This window comes from Phycodurus eques, chromosome 3 (genome assembly GCF_024500275.1).
Source record: "Phycodurus eques isolate BA_2022a chromosome 3, UOR_Pequ_1.1, whole genome shotgun sequence".
Lineage (NCBI taxonomy): Eukaryota > Metazoa > Chordata > Actinopteri > Syngnathiformes > Syngnathidae > Phycodurus > Phycodurus eques.
The window spans coordinates 23,056,874-23,073,976 of NC_084527.1; the positions used below are offsets into that span (position 1 = coordinate 23,056,874).

A 17,103-nucleotide genomic window follows, 5' to 3' on the forward strand; every position below is an offset into this window, starting at 1 on the left:
CGAAGGTCATGGATGTTGGGAATGTTTGAAGTCGTGATATTACAAGTTTAAAGTTGTATTATCTGTGAGAAATTGAGATGTAATATTAGAAGACCAAAGCCATATTTTGCCAGTAAAAAAAAAATTATATATTATTTTAAAAAAGGCATTAGAATCCAAGATTTGTTTTTAGATGTGTTTTTTATTTTAAGGAAATATTCAAATTACTCGATGCATTTTTGGGGATAAGACTAAAGTTGTATTTTTGAGAATTTATTTTCTAATATTACAAAACAATCAAATTACAAGATTAAAATTGTATTTTTTTCTGAGAAAAAAGTCAGATTACAGGAGTAGTCACATATTCAAGGAAAAAAAACATTGTAGTATTACAAGAATAAAGTCTTCAAGAAAAAATGTACTACTTTTTTCAGACCGATACCAGTACAAGTATTCACTCTTGACTACTCACCAATAACGATACAGAGTACCGATACCACTAGTACTTTTGATAACTAAAATTTCAATTAACACCATAATATATAATTGTGTACAAGAGCTTTCTTTCTTTCTCTTTCTTTCTTTCTTTCTTTCTAATGCAAATAACGATTTGCAGATGTGTCAAGCCGCCGCAGTGTAGCACTGAGTACTGGCCAGGAGGACTTACTCGATGTCAGATTTGTTTTTGCCTTAAGTAACGCTGGATGATGTGGGAAACTTTCACGAGTACCCAATTCCTTGAAATAATACCATTATCGGCCTGATACCGATACCTGGTACCTGGTATGATTGTTCCGGTCCTCGCTCATCCCTAATTTTTACAATCAGAGATAAAAAATGTAGCAGAACACTCAACGTTAAGAGCTAGTGTCATCAGAAATGGTCAACCCAAAATAACTTTTTCCGAAACCTTTGAGTCTTTAGTCGAAGGTTAATCATGTCGGGAATGCTCGGAAGTTTTTCTGAAGCTGCGTGTTCTATCCAAAGCGATACTTGGGCCAGTACTTGACCTGTCTGGGCCGCGTCCCGTCCCGGACCTTTGGTTTCTCTGGAGAGGGAGGCGGCTTGGGTGGCGTTTCCCGCCGCTCGTCGCCTTTCCCGTCCGTGACAGCGAACCCACGCTCGCTGCCCCCGTCTGTGCCGAAGCCGACTCTGGGCAGGAAGTGCGTGGAGATGTGCTGGGCTTTGACTCGCGGGCTGGAGCCCATCTTTGCTTTGCCTCGTTTGTTGAGGGCCACGAACCACTGGCGACCAGTCCGGCGGTTCCAATGGACCACGGAGGCGTACGTATTGTAACTGTTCTCCTGGAAACGCTCGCGGAACTTGCAGTCATCCGTAAATGACTCCTATGGAGGAAAACAAAATAAGTGTCAAATTTACTGGTATTACTATGACAAGATAAAAGTCATATTTTTTATAAGAGGAAAAAAATATCATAGAAAAAGATCAGTTCCACTTATTCAAGAAAAAAGTCTTCAGTATTACAAGATTAAAGTTGAATTCTTAAGGGAAAATAAAATTATATATTTTTTAAAAAGTTGTAATATTAGAGGATTAGTCATAGTTTTCAAGAAAAACATTTGGGGGGAAGAAAAAAGATTTTTCCTTGTAATGTAAGTGGGGTTTAAACAATTACATTTAACAAGTAATATTTTTCTAAAAAGAAAAAAAGTTCCTTTAGTTGTATAATATTCTAACTTTTTTCTTTCAAATAAAACCCACCTTGTAAGACAAAAATGACTCTAATCATGTAAAATTCAGACTTTAAAAAAAAAAAATAATAATGTTTTATTAGTCATAAAATGTGATTAATAAATGACAAGTAATACTAGGACTTTCTACAAATATACAACTTTTATTTGTATTTTCGACATTGAAATATTTATAACGTTTTTTTTTTAAAATAGACTTTCGTCTTGTGATACAAGGAGTTTTTTGTCAGAAAATACGACTAATCTTGTAATGGTCTGACTCCCCCCCCCCCCAAAAAAAATAATTAAATATAGAATATATATATATATATATATATATATATATATATACACTCAAATTAAACAATACGCCAATGTAAACTAACCAATACGCCAATGTCAACTTTTACTTTGTAGTATTTACAACCTTTTTTTCTGACTTTTTTCCCAAAAGAAATGCAACTTTGTGTAATATTATAAATTGTTTTCATTGTGAAAAATTACATTTTAAATAGTGTAATATTCTGACTTTATTTCTCTAAAGAAATACAACTTTAATCTTGTAATATAACTAATTTTTCACTGTGAAAAATCATGAATTAAGTTTTGTAATATTATGACTTTTCCCTATTACTTGGTTGTAATATTACAACATTTTTTTCTTTTAAAAAATGCAACTTTCCATATTGGTGGCACGGAAGACTGGAAGACATCTGTTAGCATCTGCTTCACAGTTCCGAGGTTCCGGGTTCAAATCCGGCCTCACCTGTGTGGAGTTTGCATGTTCTCCCCGTGCCTGCGTGGGTTAACTCCGGGTACTCCGGCTTCCTCCCACATTCCAAAAACATGCATGGTAGGTGAATTGCAGAGTCTAAACTGCCCTTCGGTGTGAATGTGAGTGGGAATGGTTGTTTGTTTCTATGTGCCCTCGGTATTGGCCGGCGACCGGTTCAGGGTGTATCCGGCCTCTCGTCCAGAGTCAGCTGGGATTGGCTCCAGCACGCTCGCGACCCTGGTGAGGGTAAGCGGTACAGAAAGTGGATGGGTGGATGGATGGATGGGACTTTCCAAATTTTTGTTCTCATCTTCATGTAAACTCAGTGTTTAGCTAATTGCTATGAAGTCAGGGAAAGACGATGTCATGACCGTCAAATTTACGAGGAAGAGTCTGAAAGCTACCAGACACACTCACAAACATTTCCCACGTTATTAGCCCACATTAGCCTAATTATCTTGGATCGTAAACTGAAGCTAATTGCACACTGGGACATGTCGGTGAGTTACTCTCGCACCTATTTGATGCTAACATGTGCTAACCGCTAACACAAACTGTAAGAATCATTTGGCCACACGCTAATGTTCGCTACGTGTTCCTTGTTTGGAGGCTAAAAATAGCTCCGGTGGGAACCAAACCAAACTGTGTGTGTTCTTGCTGTTTTGTGCCGCCGTTCCCAAACAAAACAAACGTTTGGCGCTCATGTGCAGCGTAGCAGAAACTGAAGCCATGACGGCTGAGAGTAAACATGGCCGTCACATGAGAACTAGCTTTGAACTCAATAATTATAACAGATCTATCTATTGAGTTCTATTTATTTGATATCGAAAAATAGTCCAAGAATAAAGTTGTAGTTAACGTTTGAAAAATATATGTTTTTATTTTTTTAGAATTACAGAAAACGTTATTTTTCAGAGAAAAAAAGATTAAGGTTGTGTAATTTTTAGGGAAAAAATGCAGTAGAGTGAAGTCATAAATTTAAATGGGAACATTACAGTATTAGTTGTATTTTTCAATATTCAATATACAATATTCATAAGATTAGTTGCATTGAACCTTAGAAAATAAGTAAATTTACAAAATTTTATTGATTAAAAAACTACAAATATTCTTACAAATTAAAGTCTTATTTTTTAGATAAAGTTTTAATATTACAAGTTTTGTGTTGCTTTTGTTTTAAAAATTTTAATATTAGATGATTAAATTTGTAATTATTATTTCTTTAATATTTCAAGATTTCTTAGTTTAAAAAATGCATAATATTCCAAGATCAAAGTCTCGTGAAAAATTTGAAATAAATTGGAAAAAATTAAATGAATGAAAACAAACAAAATCCTATTTTAATAAAAAAGTAAAAAATATTGTGAAGGTTTAATTTTTTTTTCAGAAAAAAAGACAATGTTAGAAGATGATATTAGTTGTTTTTTAGGGAAAAGGTTGGACTATTAATCAACAAGATTATTCTAAATAAAAAAGATTAAATTGGACTTTTCTTTCATAAAAAAGCCTAATATTTAAAAAATTCATGATATAAAATAATCTTGAATTTAAAATGTAAACAAATTAAAATAGATTTTAAAACATTAAAAACACTAAAATGTAAGATTACAATTGTATTTTAATAAAGAAGTGGTACTTTTACAAAGAAATTAATCAGGTGTTTTCTTTTTTTCAGAAAAAAGTCATAAAATTATATAAAAATGTATTATTACAAGAGCAACATTTGAAATAAAAACAGACATAATATTTCAAGGTTAAAGTTAACTTTTTAGTCGAAAGATGCATAATATTTGAAGATCAATGTCATATTTTGTAATAATTAAAAAGTCCATAATATTTGAAGATCAAATTCCTGTTTTCTATAAAATATATTTATGTTGAATTTATAACAAAACATTTTAAGTAAATTGCAAAGGATTTGAAAAACACAAGATTAAAGTCGTATATCGATTAAAGAAGTGGTACTATTATGAAAGTTGAATAATTTTTAAGGGTTGTGTTAGGGTTAGGGCTAGGACTAATATTACAAGAGGGTTATTTATTTTTGGGGGGGAATTTTACACAATAAAATTATATTTGTTTTAGAAAAATAACAAAATATTACAAAATTAAAGCTTGATATTTTTGGAGAAAAATAAGAGTACAATAACTTGTATTTGAAGGGAAATAAATTGTAATGTGACAGGATTTTGGGGGGAGAAAATTTCCATTTAATCACCACTTTAAAGTCAGATTTGGTCAGAAAAAAAATGTCATAGACGATCATAAAATTGTTTATTTTTTTTAAACTCAAGCTATTGGAAGATTAATGTTGTCTTTTTTAAATTTGAAAAACGGCATAAAATAAAGCAAGGGTGTAGCAAGAAAGTTTGAATTTGCTTCCATGAAATTTGCCCAAATGGACATGTCCTGCAATTCACCATTTAGTTGACTGAACTGATGACTTTGAATTGTCACTAAATGACTTTAATACATGTCGCCTTTGAAGTGGCCGCTTAGCTCCCAGCTGGCAGGATTTGTCGGAACAAAAGCGGGGTCCTCGGAAGGGATCCTGGGGGGCCCCCTAATCGCTTTTATTCGCCGCGTATTGATTTCCACTTCAGCTGTGTGCTATCAACCATCCCAGACAGGACGTAATCTGCCTTGCCCGGTAATACGCACTAAATGGAGGACCGCTCGCTCTGTGGCTAAAGATAGAACCATAAACATTGATCAATTCAACATGATGATTCAGCATTTGGTGTTAAATTAGGTTTTCATGTTAAGTTTTCCAATTATCATTTGAAGTTGGGGTTAGCGCTTCGATTTGGTTTCAAACCAGGGTTAAGGTTTCAACTTTAAAACAAGGTTAGGGTTTTTGAGTAGCGTTTCAGACCAGTTAGGGCGTCGAAGTAGCGTTTCAAGTCAGGGTTAGAGTTTCAATAAAGGATTTCAAGACAGGGTTCAGTTTTCAAACTTGGGTTTCAAGATAGGGTTCAGGTATCAAATTAGGGTTTGAAGCCTGGGTTAGGGTCTTAAACAAGGGGTAGGCTTTCAAGTCAGTTAGGCTTTTACGCCTGGAGTAGGGATTCAAACAAGGTTTAGGTTTTTATATTAAGGTTTGAAACAAGGGTTAAGGTTTCAAATTAGAATTTAAACCTTTGTTATGGTATTTAAACAAGGATTAGATTTCAAATTTGGGTTTCAAGATCGGATTCAGGTATCAAATTAGGGTTTTAATATTGGGTTAGAGTTTAAAATTAAGGTCTACCCTGGGTTATGGTTTCAAACAAGGGGTAAGCTTTCAAGTCAGTGTTAGGGTTTCAAGCCTCGATTAGCATTACAAAAAGGGTTTCAAGCCAGAGTTAGACTTTTCAATTAGGCTTTCAACTTCAAGCCATGGTGAGGGTTTCAAAGTAAAGTTTCAGGCCAGAGTTAGGGCTTCAAATTAGGGTTTAAAGACAGAACTAGGAATTTCAACAAGGTTCCATCCATCCATCCATCCATCCATCCATCCATCCATTTTCTACCGCTTATCTGAGGTCGGGTCGCGGGGGCAGTAGCTTTAGCAGGGACGCCCAGACTTCCCTCTCCCCAGCCACTTCATGCAGCTCTTCCGCAACGGTGCATTGGACCATGTTTACTTAACATGTTAATACCAAAGCATAGGGACCAAGACCTCCGTGAATAGCGAAAATCTGCAAACAACTGACACTCCCTAAAATGGGTTTCTAATTGGATTCAGACGCCACAAGATGGCGAACGTATTCGCTAGCCCACGAGCCTAAATAACATAACGACACAAACTGATGTCCTGATGTGTTTTCAGCGAAGAACGGAAGATGGGCGCCAAAATAAAAATGCAAATTCACCAATGCCTAACCCTGAATATTGCAGGGTTCACTGTACTATCTATATGGAGCATATTAGCATAGCACGGTGGTTGGCACTCACAGTGGTATGGAGGCGTCCTCTCTTATTCATGGCCAGAAATCTGTTACTGTAGACTCCGCGGATTCCGATCACGCCCTGGGACACGGCAAACAGCTCCAGAACACCTGCAAACACAAATACGAACAACTGATTGATTGGCAGGTGATTATTTTGAACCCCTCGCTCACTTCCGGGTTGTTACGATGTCATATTGTACAGCCATCACTTGGTGGATTTGCATAACTATAATGAAGTCATGCGAAATGTAAGCAAATCTCAAATTGAAAACTGAAAAAAAAAAAAAAAATACATAATTTGATAATGTTCATCCATCGTGATTTTTTTTCCCCTCGGAAATGAATCATATATGTTGGCTTACCACATGGCTCTGCCATGATCTTGCTGTTTCTATTTGATTACACAAATTACCGTCTCGTTACACTTGTATGATGGGGACGAATGCTCAAATTTGACTTAAAACATTGCCTGTCCAGTTAATAAAGTTGGACCGGTATAAATTATTCGGGTTCCAATTTAAGGTTTCAAGACAGGGTAAGGGCTTTGAAAGTAGGGTTTCAAGCCTGGTTTAGCTGTTCATAAAAGAGTTAATGATTCAAATGTAGGTTACAAGGCAGGGTTAAGGCTTAAAAGTAGAGTTTCAAGACTTCACAAATAGGGTTTCAAGCACAAAAACAAAAACACGCCTGCACGTCGGAAAACCACGTGGGTGCAACCCACGCGAGTCGATGCGCGTGCACGCACGCTGCGCGTAACACACACGGAGGTTAGGGACGAAGACGTCAACTTACTCAGCCGGTCGGCCTCATGGCTGCCGTTGACTCTGCCGTCCGGGTGGAGCTGGAGGTGGAAGCCGATGCCCACTCTGCAGTAGAGCCGGCACGTCCTGCGCCCCGAGCGGACCTCCTGCTTCTCCGCCGCCGCCTCACCGTTGCGACGCGCCGCGGCCACCAAGTGCACGACGGTGAGCAGGTAAAGCGGGACGTTCATGCTCGACCACCCGCCAGTCGAACCACTCACATTCCCATTTGAAATTCTATACGCACGCTAGTATGCACGCACTTGCCGAGCCGCCACAGGATATTTATACCGCCGATGATCTCACCGCTCCGGGCATGCCTCCGTCCTCACTCCCGGATCGCGACCACCACCATCACCGGCGGCCGCTGGAGCGACGCACGCCGCGCGTCTGAAGCCAAGGTCCCGCGCGCCAGCCCGGACGCACGCAGAGCGCGTTTTACGCACACACCAGTGAGAAGGCGACGAAATCACTCTGTTCAATTTGTCCACTCCTCCGGGTGTGATGCGTTACCTATAAAGTGTATACCGTAACAAACAACTCCAGACGCCATGGAACACAGGTGTGCAGCAATTGTCAGAGAAGGTCCTGATACAACTAAATAGTTCACAAGGAGGCAACAATCTTGAAGCATTTTTCAATGTCAGCAATAAACGTTAGAAATTCAGAGGAAGCTCAAGTGGACAAATTGACTTCATGCAACACAGGTGCGAAGCAATTGTAATCAACGGTGCTAAAATGAGTACATATTAGTTTTGCAGGAAAGTTGAATCTTCAATGATTTTTCAATTTCTTAAATGCTTCCGTTTATAAGTATAATTGATACATTTGCTCTATCCAACATAGGTGTGAAGCAGTTTTCAAAAAGTGTGTCTTACAACTTATTAGTTAAAGAAAGCAACATTCTCAAGAATTGTTCTCTGTATAGTAAAGCAGATGTAAGAAACGTTAATTTTACAACTAAATATTAGTTCAAGAAAAATGTCATCTTTGAGCATTTCTCAGTTTGTATCATAAAGAGTTTGTAAAGAATTTGTGGTCACATGGCTAGATGGACTCAATGAAACAAAGGTGTGAAGAAGTTACCATAAACTGCTAAATATTATAGTTCACAGGAAATCCACATCTTTTAGCATTTTTCGCTTTGTACATTAAAAAATGGAATCCAATTGTCTTGGGACTGCAATATCAGTTTACAGGTGTCATGCAACAAAGGTATAAAGCGGTTGTCCGAAACTGCCTTATGCAACTAAATAGTAGTTCGCGGAAAAGCAAGTATTTTTCACGTTCTACACTAAATGCCTGAACCCAAATGTCCTGGAGCTGCAATAGCAGCTTGTAGGTGCCATACAGCACAGGTGTGAAGTACTTCAAAGAAACTGTGGTTATATGATTAAATATGGGTTCAGTGAGTCCCACTAAAGCATAAACAAAAGAAACAACATTGTTTCAATTTCAGCAGTAAAATGTTTGCGTTTGTGAAAAAGCCCAAGTTGATAAATTGACTCCATGCAACAAAGGTGTGAAGCATGTTGTCAGAAAAGACTGTACGACTAAATATTAGTTCACAGGAATACTAAATCTACACACATTTTTCACTTTATGCAAATATTGTTTGAGTTTGTAAGGAAGCACAAAGTGCTCCATCAACACGGCTTTGAAGCAGTCCTTATGCAACTAAATATTAGCTCACAGGAAAGCAAAACCTTCTCACGTTATACCCTTTCAACAGTAAATGAGTTTGTAAGACAGCACAGCTGGGTACGTAGATACATTGACTCCCTACAACACAGATGTGAAGCAGCTCTAAAAAAAAAAAAAAAAAACGGTTCACTCCCTGGTTTAGTGTTTAGAATAATAGCAGTATAAAAATGATTGTGGATATTATAGTCCAATGGTCCAGGGGCTGGAATAGCAGTTCATGGGTGCCATGCAACATCGGCGTGAAGAGTTAAAAACAAATGTGACAAACCACATCAAGTCATATCTCAAACTAAAAACAATGACGAATGCTTTGTGGATCTGTCATTATTTTGGAAATAACACCGCATATGAGGACACAATCACCCAAAAACATGTTTTTGTTGCCTTAAGAGACAAGACAAAATGTAGTGCCACGTGTTCTTCAAAGTGGGTCACATCAGCGCTTTCATTGTTGTCAGCCATGTTTCAGTCTCCCAAACCTACCCACCCCTCCCTGCAGCGGATTACGAGCCGCAAAACTAAGCTAATTGTCTGCAGCCAGCCGAGCTCGAGCCTGCCATTCGGGCAGGGCCGGCGTCGCCGCTGTGTAAACAGCGCGCCACTGTTCCTAACGTAGCGGCATCCCGTTAGCCGACGAGCTAATCCCTGCCCAGCCGTATAAACAAGGAGCGGCGTCCCCGCGTGATCCTGGCTTTTAACACCCCCGCCGCCTGGTTCTGCATCTGAGCCCAGAGATGACGATGGAGCTTCATTTTGCTTTTTCCTTGGCTTTGTCGTTGTATTACTGTTGTAAGGCTATTGTAGAAGGCTCGTGTCAGCGAGACTGTCAAGTACTCCATTGCCTTTGAAGACGGTTTCGAGAATACAGTATTTCTCAATGTCTGGATGAATGAACAGGAATCTTATTGATTTTGATGAACTCTTGAGGAATCTTTTTTTTCTTTTTCTTTACATGAACAAGAACCCTATTGATTTTTAACTCGTAAGGATTATTGGTCTACTACACGGACAACAACCTGATGGATTTCAAAGAACTCTTGGGGATAAGCGTTCTATTAGAATAAAAAGATTCTTACTGATTTTGAAATCTTGGTAAACATTCTTCTATCATGTGCGTGAGAATCCTCTTGATTTTGAAGAATTTTAGGGGACGATTGCTTTGTCACATGAACGAGAAAGCTACTGATTTTGAAGAACTGGGAATATTGCTTCATGATGTGAACAATAATCGTGTTGATTTTTGAAGGATTGTGGGGGGATATTCTGTCCCATGAGCAACAACCCTACTGATTTTAAAGAGCTTTCGGGGACTATTGTTCTATCACATCGAGGGATACGCCAGCAGGGAGCACCAGCAGAGGCGGCTAGCACCGCCAACGGCGCCTAGAACCGCCAGAGGCGGAAACCGCGCTTCCGCTTTTCCACCCGCCTCCACGCTGCCACGTGTTTCCACGACGTCAAGGATCCCAAAAATGCCAAACAAAGTCATATCTGGAGTTGAGGGAGAGTTGGAGGAGATCAAGAAATCGCTAACTTACATGCAGTGTTGCCACAGTTACCTTGAAAAAGTAACTTAGTTACTGATTACTTGATTTCAAAAGTAACTAAGTTTAAAAAAAAAAAAAAAAAAAAAGTAACATTTTAGTAACTTCCAGCAACTACCAAGTGGGAGGAATATCACTTATCCACAGTACAAAAAAAGCATCAGCTTAACCAAATCCATTATTTGGTCAAATACGCCACACAAGTTGCAGAATGATGTCATTCAACATGAACCAATAACTTTAATATTAGTGTAGTTGAAGCTACATTAAATCAGCAACTTAGTGCAGACTTGACATGCCAAATACAGTAAGTACATAAACGTGTAATCAAGCACACCATTCTCAGTATTCTCTTCACTGATAGATACTCTCGATAGATGCCGATTGTGGTCCATGAAGGCAAGAACTGTGTGTGTTTGCGTGTACGTGCGTGTATATTGGGCGTATATATATATACACACACACACATCATTGCTACCACCATCGTAATTCTGCTGCAAAGAGTGAGAAAATATGGCAAAATTATGCCACTGTTTAACTCGCATAGCTGTGGGTGATTGACGGCGGAGAAGCACTTACTTGCGTGACGTCAGCCATGAAGCGCGTTAAAGCAACTCACAATCCGGACGACATACGAACTTGAAACTTCTCACTTTTCATTGTAATAATATTTAAGATAAGTATTGTAAGTCAGTCCTTATTGTATGACGATTTATGACCGCACATTTAACCCACAATGTATTGCGAGCTGAACACGACAGTAAAACTGTATTCTGAAGTGTAAATAAAAAAGTAACAACAGTCAAATACAGTTTTTACTAAGGAATATAACAAAAATAGTGTGGTGAAAGTGAAATCGTGCATTGTCTTTGCACTTTTCTGGTACTGTAAACAAACTATAAACAATCACGTCCCAATAACTTTGTTGTGTTTATTGAGTAATGAGCTGGCTGCCTGATAGGTATAATATTTTTGAACAGATGGACTGCTCTTTGTACAAATCACTAGCCATAAATTAGTACTTGGCGAAAAATATTGATGACTCAAAAGGAAGTTGTCGTTTCGAAGAAGTAAATGTAGTCTGACTACTTACCCGGGGAAAGTAATGCGTTACTTTGCTCGTTACTCAAAATGGCGACATTTTGGAGTAACACATTACCGGCATCACTGATTACATGTCTGACAAACTGAGCAGCGTGGCCAAACAACCGAATATGCTGCTCAAACTGATGGATAAGACAACTAAATAACCTGATAAAAGAGGGAGATAAAAAAAAAAAAATAGAAACTTTGAGGCAGCGAATTGAAGACCTTGGAACAATACACACGAATTGACGATATAATTATAAACTTGGAGGCTACGCACAACATCCTGTATGCCAGAGCTACTTGTGGATGTCGGGATGGTGAAGATGCTCCACCAGAAGAGCTAACACTTGAGCAACAAGTTTGAAACTTTCTCCACACACACAACGTAAATATCCACAGTCAGAACAGTTCAAGCTGTTCGACCCTACTTCCCAGAAGAGACACCAGGATAAAGCCGACAATTGCAGTTGGGCTTGTGAGCCGCAAGAGCAAGGCCGAGCTATTGAGACAGGCCAAGAAATGAAAGAGAACCGGTGTGCATTTAAATGAAGATGTAACGAAAAAACAATGTTGAAATTACAAGACAAGCACACAGCCTAAAACAAAGCAAGATACAGGTGACACGGACGAGGAATTGAAAAGTTTTAATATGAGTGAATGGGGCAAGGACGCAATAGTCGTAATAAGAGAACTCAAAGGCCTAGAACAATATTAATAAAACGTGTAATGCTTATGGATGACTGATTATGACTGCGTTAACAGTGGATATCACGGAAAATGGACAAGCAAATGTTACGACACATGGTGACAGCCAACAAATGCAGACATTGAAAACAGCAACGCAAACAACGAGCCTGGATGAGGATTACGTGTTTCCATTCAGAAGCCTAAGCCAAAAGCAAATTAGAGACTGAAACTGTCAAGGAGGACACACATCAAAAATCCCATCCAAATCTCTGATAACGTGGACTATACAGTAAGATGTCAGATGGGAAATTCAGTTTCTATCGTACACTTAAATTCATAGCAGAAGCCTGCATACAAATATCTCTCAAATGAAAGAATAGCTGAATGAATTCAAAAAGTGGCATCTCATTGCAAACGGAGCAACCTGGTTTGACAAAGTGAAAGCATGTGATATGGGATTAGATGGATATGAATTATTTACAATGCACAGGAAGAATACAAAAAGGGGTGGTGTTGCTATGTATGTGCATAGAGCAGTGTGATGCAGGCATCCATCCATTTTCAACACCGCTTATGCTGGTTGGGGTCGCGGTTGTGAGTGGACTTCTCATAAATGACAAAGGATCATCTTCCTGTATTTGCGATTTTTCAGAATTCCTTTGAGAAAAACATACATCAAAACACTTGCGCGTCAGAATTCAGAAGAGTTGGACAACAAATATCCGCTGCTACCTCTCAAAATTGGAATGAGGTTTATGGAAACGAAAACCCCAACCATGCATATGATGCATTCCTGTCGAATATAATCCAATTCAATGAGACTCATTGCCCTTTTTTAACAAAAATATTTTATTTGATTTCATTTTTTCTTTTTTTTAACCAGGAAACCGTGTTGTATCAATAAACCATGGATTACGAAAGGGTAGAAGATGCATGCAAAAAGACAAATATTTTCTATAAAAGAGTCATAAAGTTTAGGATGCAAAAAGTTGAAATAAAGTACAAATGACTAGATATCATAAGAACATGCTTACAAGCAACTAGAGCAAAACAAGAGCAATACACAAGAAATCTGGAAAGTATTCAATAGTATAATTGTGGTTCCAAAAAAAATAATTATCCTGAATCTTTTATAAATGTCATTGTTGAAAACATTTGAGACATAGCCAATGCATTTAATAGTATAATAAATGTATTTTAAAAACTCATTGTTTGTAAATGCCATAAATTCTAGATCTTGTAAAAACTTTGATATTGATATGGTCTAAGTAAAAAGTATTATAGAGAACATAGTGAAACCGTTCACATCTGTAATTTATCTTTTCAAACTGGTATATTCCCTTTCAAAGTAATTCCCATCTATAAAAGTGGAGTAAAACATCAATTTACTAACTAGAGACCGATATCTCTACTTCCACAGTTGCGAAACAGTTTAGAGAAGTTACTTGCATCAAGGCGATACATTTATCAAGAAACAATCTTCTCTTTGAAAATCGATATGGCTTTAGAGCAAAAAGGACCACCTCAGTGGCTATGATGGAATTTGCGGAAAGAATATGTAGTCGTATAGATAATAAAGAATTTTCTGTTGGAGTTTTTTTAGGTCTGAAAAAAAGCATTTGACACTCTTGGTCATGGTATATTAATGGGAAAACTGGAGAGATATGGTATAAGAGGTTTGTTTGCCACATAAGTGGATGAAAAGTTATTTGGATGATCAATATCAAGACGTGCAAGTTAACAATGTAAGATCCATACTACTTGAGGTCAGTTATGGGGTTCCCCAAGGGTCTGTATTCGCCTCTAACTTATTCATATTATATATCATTGATATCTGAAATGTCTCTAAAGTACTTACATTTCTTATTTGCTGATGATTCAGCTCTCCACGACTCAGACAAGAACCTGCAAGAGCTTTTGAATACCATGGAAAATTAACTAAACACTGAAAAACTGTTTTGATATAAATAATTTATCACTAAATTGAAACAAAACAAAGTTATCATTTTTTGGCACGAAACAAATAAAACAGGTTAAAATCACATTCCATTGATATAGAAAGCGTATCTACCGTAATAATACATTTCAAAGTTTGAGTAGTCTTTATGAGAGCAAGACTCGTGCGTATTAGAGTGTTTGAGTTGTGTTTATGAGAGCCTTTCAGTAGTTTGTGTGTGTGTGAAAGCATTTGAATAGTAAGTCTGAGAGCTAATCCTGAATAATGTCCCTAACGCCTTACTCTGTTGGAGCTGTTACAATGTGGAAGGACTATGACAATGACCTGAAAATGTTTGGTTCACATACACTTTTTAAATGTATGTTTAAATCTAAAGTACTGGAAAAGTATACGACTCAGGTGTAAACAAAGAACTTGCATAAATCTCGTAATTTTTGTTTGTTGACTTTTGGAACAAACTTGTGCAACTCTTGTTGTTCGTTTATTTAAAATAAGTCTTTTGTTTATTTTATGCAATTTCACTCTGTAAGATGTTGAAATTAGTTTTTGTGTTTTTTTTAATTAATTTTTTTGCCGAACTATGTTTTTGTAAAAGCTCGGCATAGGCTAAATAAGCCATGGCTTTACCCTACACCTTTTCAGTTGGGTCCATCCGTTGTTGGTTTTCTGAAATTATTTTGTAACTGACTGAAAGCTAATTGAATAAACCAAACCAAACCAAACCAAAAAAAAAAAACTCTTTAGGAGAATTTTGTTCAATCACCTGACCAAGAACACTTGATTTTGAAAAACTGGGAATGTTGCTGTATCATGTGAAAATAATCCTATTGATATTGACAACTCTTGGAGAATGTTGTTCTGTCACATGAACAAAAACACTATTGATTATGAACAACTCCTAGGAATATTGAGTTGTCATGCGATTGGCTGGCAACCAGTTGAGGGTGTACCCTGCCTCCTGCCCGTTGATAGCCGAGATAGGCTCCGCCACTCACGGGGCCCTTGTGAGGATAAGCGGCTCAGAAAATGAATTGATGGATGGATGGATGTGTAAGGGCTCCTATTGAAGTTGAAGAACTGTTCCTGATTATTGTTTGATAACATGAACGCGAACCAACTTATTTTTAGTAACACTTGGGTTCTATTGTTACGTCACATGAACAAGAACCCTATTTATGTTTCAAAAAACTCTTGAGGAATATTATTTGATCGCATGAGCAAGGTGACAATTTTCAAGAACTCTTTGGGAATATTGTCACATCACTTGAACAAGCACTCTACTGATTTTGAAGAACTCCTACGCAATATTGTTCAAGCACTTGAACAAGAATCCTATTGATTGTCAAGAACTCAAAGGGAATATTGTTCTATCACATCAAAATGGAAGACCTCTTGGAAAATATTGTCTTCTCACACGGAGGGAGACCGAGTGATTTTTGAGAACTCTTGGGGGGAATATTGTTCTATCACATGAACGGGAACCCTATTGATTTTGCGGAATAATCCTCCCAAGGGAGCTTTTTTATTTTGAGTATCCTATTGAAGAATCTTGCAGTTGCTAGGCTCAAAAGATATTTCTCTGCATGTGCTTTGTTTTTTCTCCCAGTTAGCACACCTCTTCCCCTGCTCTGTCTTAATTATAAAAACGTCCTTGTCCGAGGGTTGTCGAGTTCTGCCGGGCTCGGAGGAAACAGCTGTGACATAAATCTCCCACGCGCCGGGAATTCCGGAGCAGGAAGTGCTGCGAAGACAGGTAGCATTCGCGCCACTCGGGCATGATGGCTACATCTGAGCTACAGTTCAGCATCTAAAAATAGAACACGGCCCGTCTATTTTTACTTCAAAGAAAGAAGACGTCGTTTATTTAAAGCAAAAGGGAGAAATATCCCATTAAAACCAATAATTGTTGATCTCTCACTATGACTGTAAACGCAGCAGAGGTTCCATACCGTAAAGCTACTGTACAGTTTTTGTTTAATCATCCAAAATTGTCAGAAACAAACAAAAAAAAAACATCCAAATAAACATTGTTTATTACATAATTATTAACCCAAGCAGAATAGGTTTCACTCCCCCCAAAATTACTTTTAACTTAAAGAAAATCGCAACAAATGTGGCAGTGTAATACACCAAAAATTACATTTAACTTTTTGTTCTTTTTTTTCTTAAAATGGGCCAATTTGACCCAGAGCGTGTTTTGATTCAAAAGTGTCTTAAATGGGAAAGAAAATACAAACAAATAAGGTTTAAATCTCATTATTACGTAAAATTTCAAACCAAAAAATGAACTATATAATTTTTTTAATGGGTCAATTTGAACCAGAGCATGTTAGGTTTATCCAACGGTGTCACAAACAACAACAAATCCTAATAAACGTTGTTTTCATCTCATTATTGAGCCAAAAACAGTGGATATAGTCTACATACCCCTATTCAAATACCAGGTTTTTGTGATGTAAAAATAAATGAGACCAAGATAAGTCATTTCAAAACATTTCCACTATTAATGTGGCCTATAACCTGTATGAATAATTGAAAAAAAATGGGGAAAGAATTAAATGGGGGATTATGAACAGTACAACAGCACAAAACCCTGAGGTCTGGAAAAGCCTACTTGAACACCTGAACTTTATGAGCTTTGGGAGTTAATCAGAGGCCCTTTAAATGGTGGCAGGTGTGTGTTGACACCCATTTAACATGAGTTTGAATGTGATTGTTTGATTCTGTGCTCAGTCACATCCCCAGGTATAGGAGGGTGTGCACACTTATGCAACCACATTAATTCACGTTTATTTTGACATTTATTCTCCTTGTTAATATAAAAAAAAAAAAAGACATTCGAATTATTGTTTAGACTTGTTATATCAATTGCGGATGAAGTTTCATACATAAAACTACTTTAAACCTTTTTATTTATATTTTTGTTGAACTTTAAAATAGGTCAATTT

The 17,103-nt window shown here is 37.5% G+C and overlaps 1 protein-coding gene and 1 long non-coding RNA gene across 3 annotated transcripts in view; one reads left to right on the forward strand and one right to left on the reverse strand.

Moving 5' to 3' along the window:
- LOC133400273 (uncharacterized) overlaps window positions 1-17,103 on the forward strand; it is a 41,510-nt gene that overhangs the window by 7,190 nt on the left and 17,217 nt on the right. The gene's annotated exons all lie outside the window — the stretch shown is intronic.
- Window positions 957-7,365, reverse strand: fgf5 (fibroblast growth factor 5). The gene is made up of 3 exons (XM_061672735.1): window positions 7,167-7,365; window positions 6,379-6,482; window positions 957-1,325 (listed from the first exon to the last, which is right to left on the reverse strand). The coding sequence occupies exons 1-3, from the start codon at window positions 7,363-7,365 to the stop codon at window positions 957-959; spliced, it is 672 nt and encodes a 223-aa protein (XP_061528719.1).

Bases quoted from the DNA above. Each gene is read 5' to 3' on its own strand.
- fgf5 (XM_061672735.1), bottom strand. From the start codon at position 7,365: ATGAACGTCCCGCTTTACCTGCTCACCGTCGTGCACTTGGTGGCCGCG. The intron at 6,483-7,166 runs GTAAGTTGACGT...TTGTGTTTGCAG, and splicing joins CCATGAGGCCGACCGGCTGA to GTGTTCTGGAGCTGTTTGCC. The intron at 1,326-6,378 runs GTGAGTGCCAAC...TTTCCTCCATAG, and splicing joins GAGGACGCCTCCATACCACT to GAGTCATTTACGGATGACTG.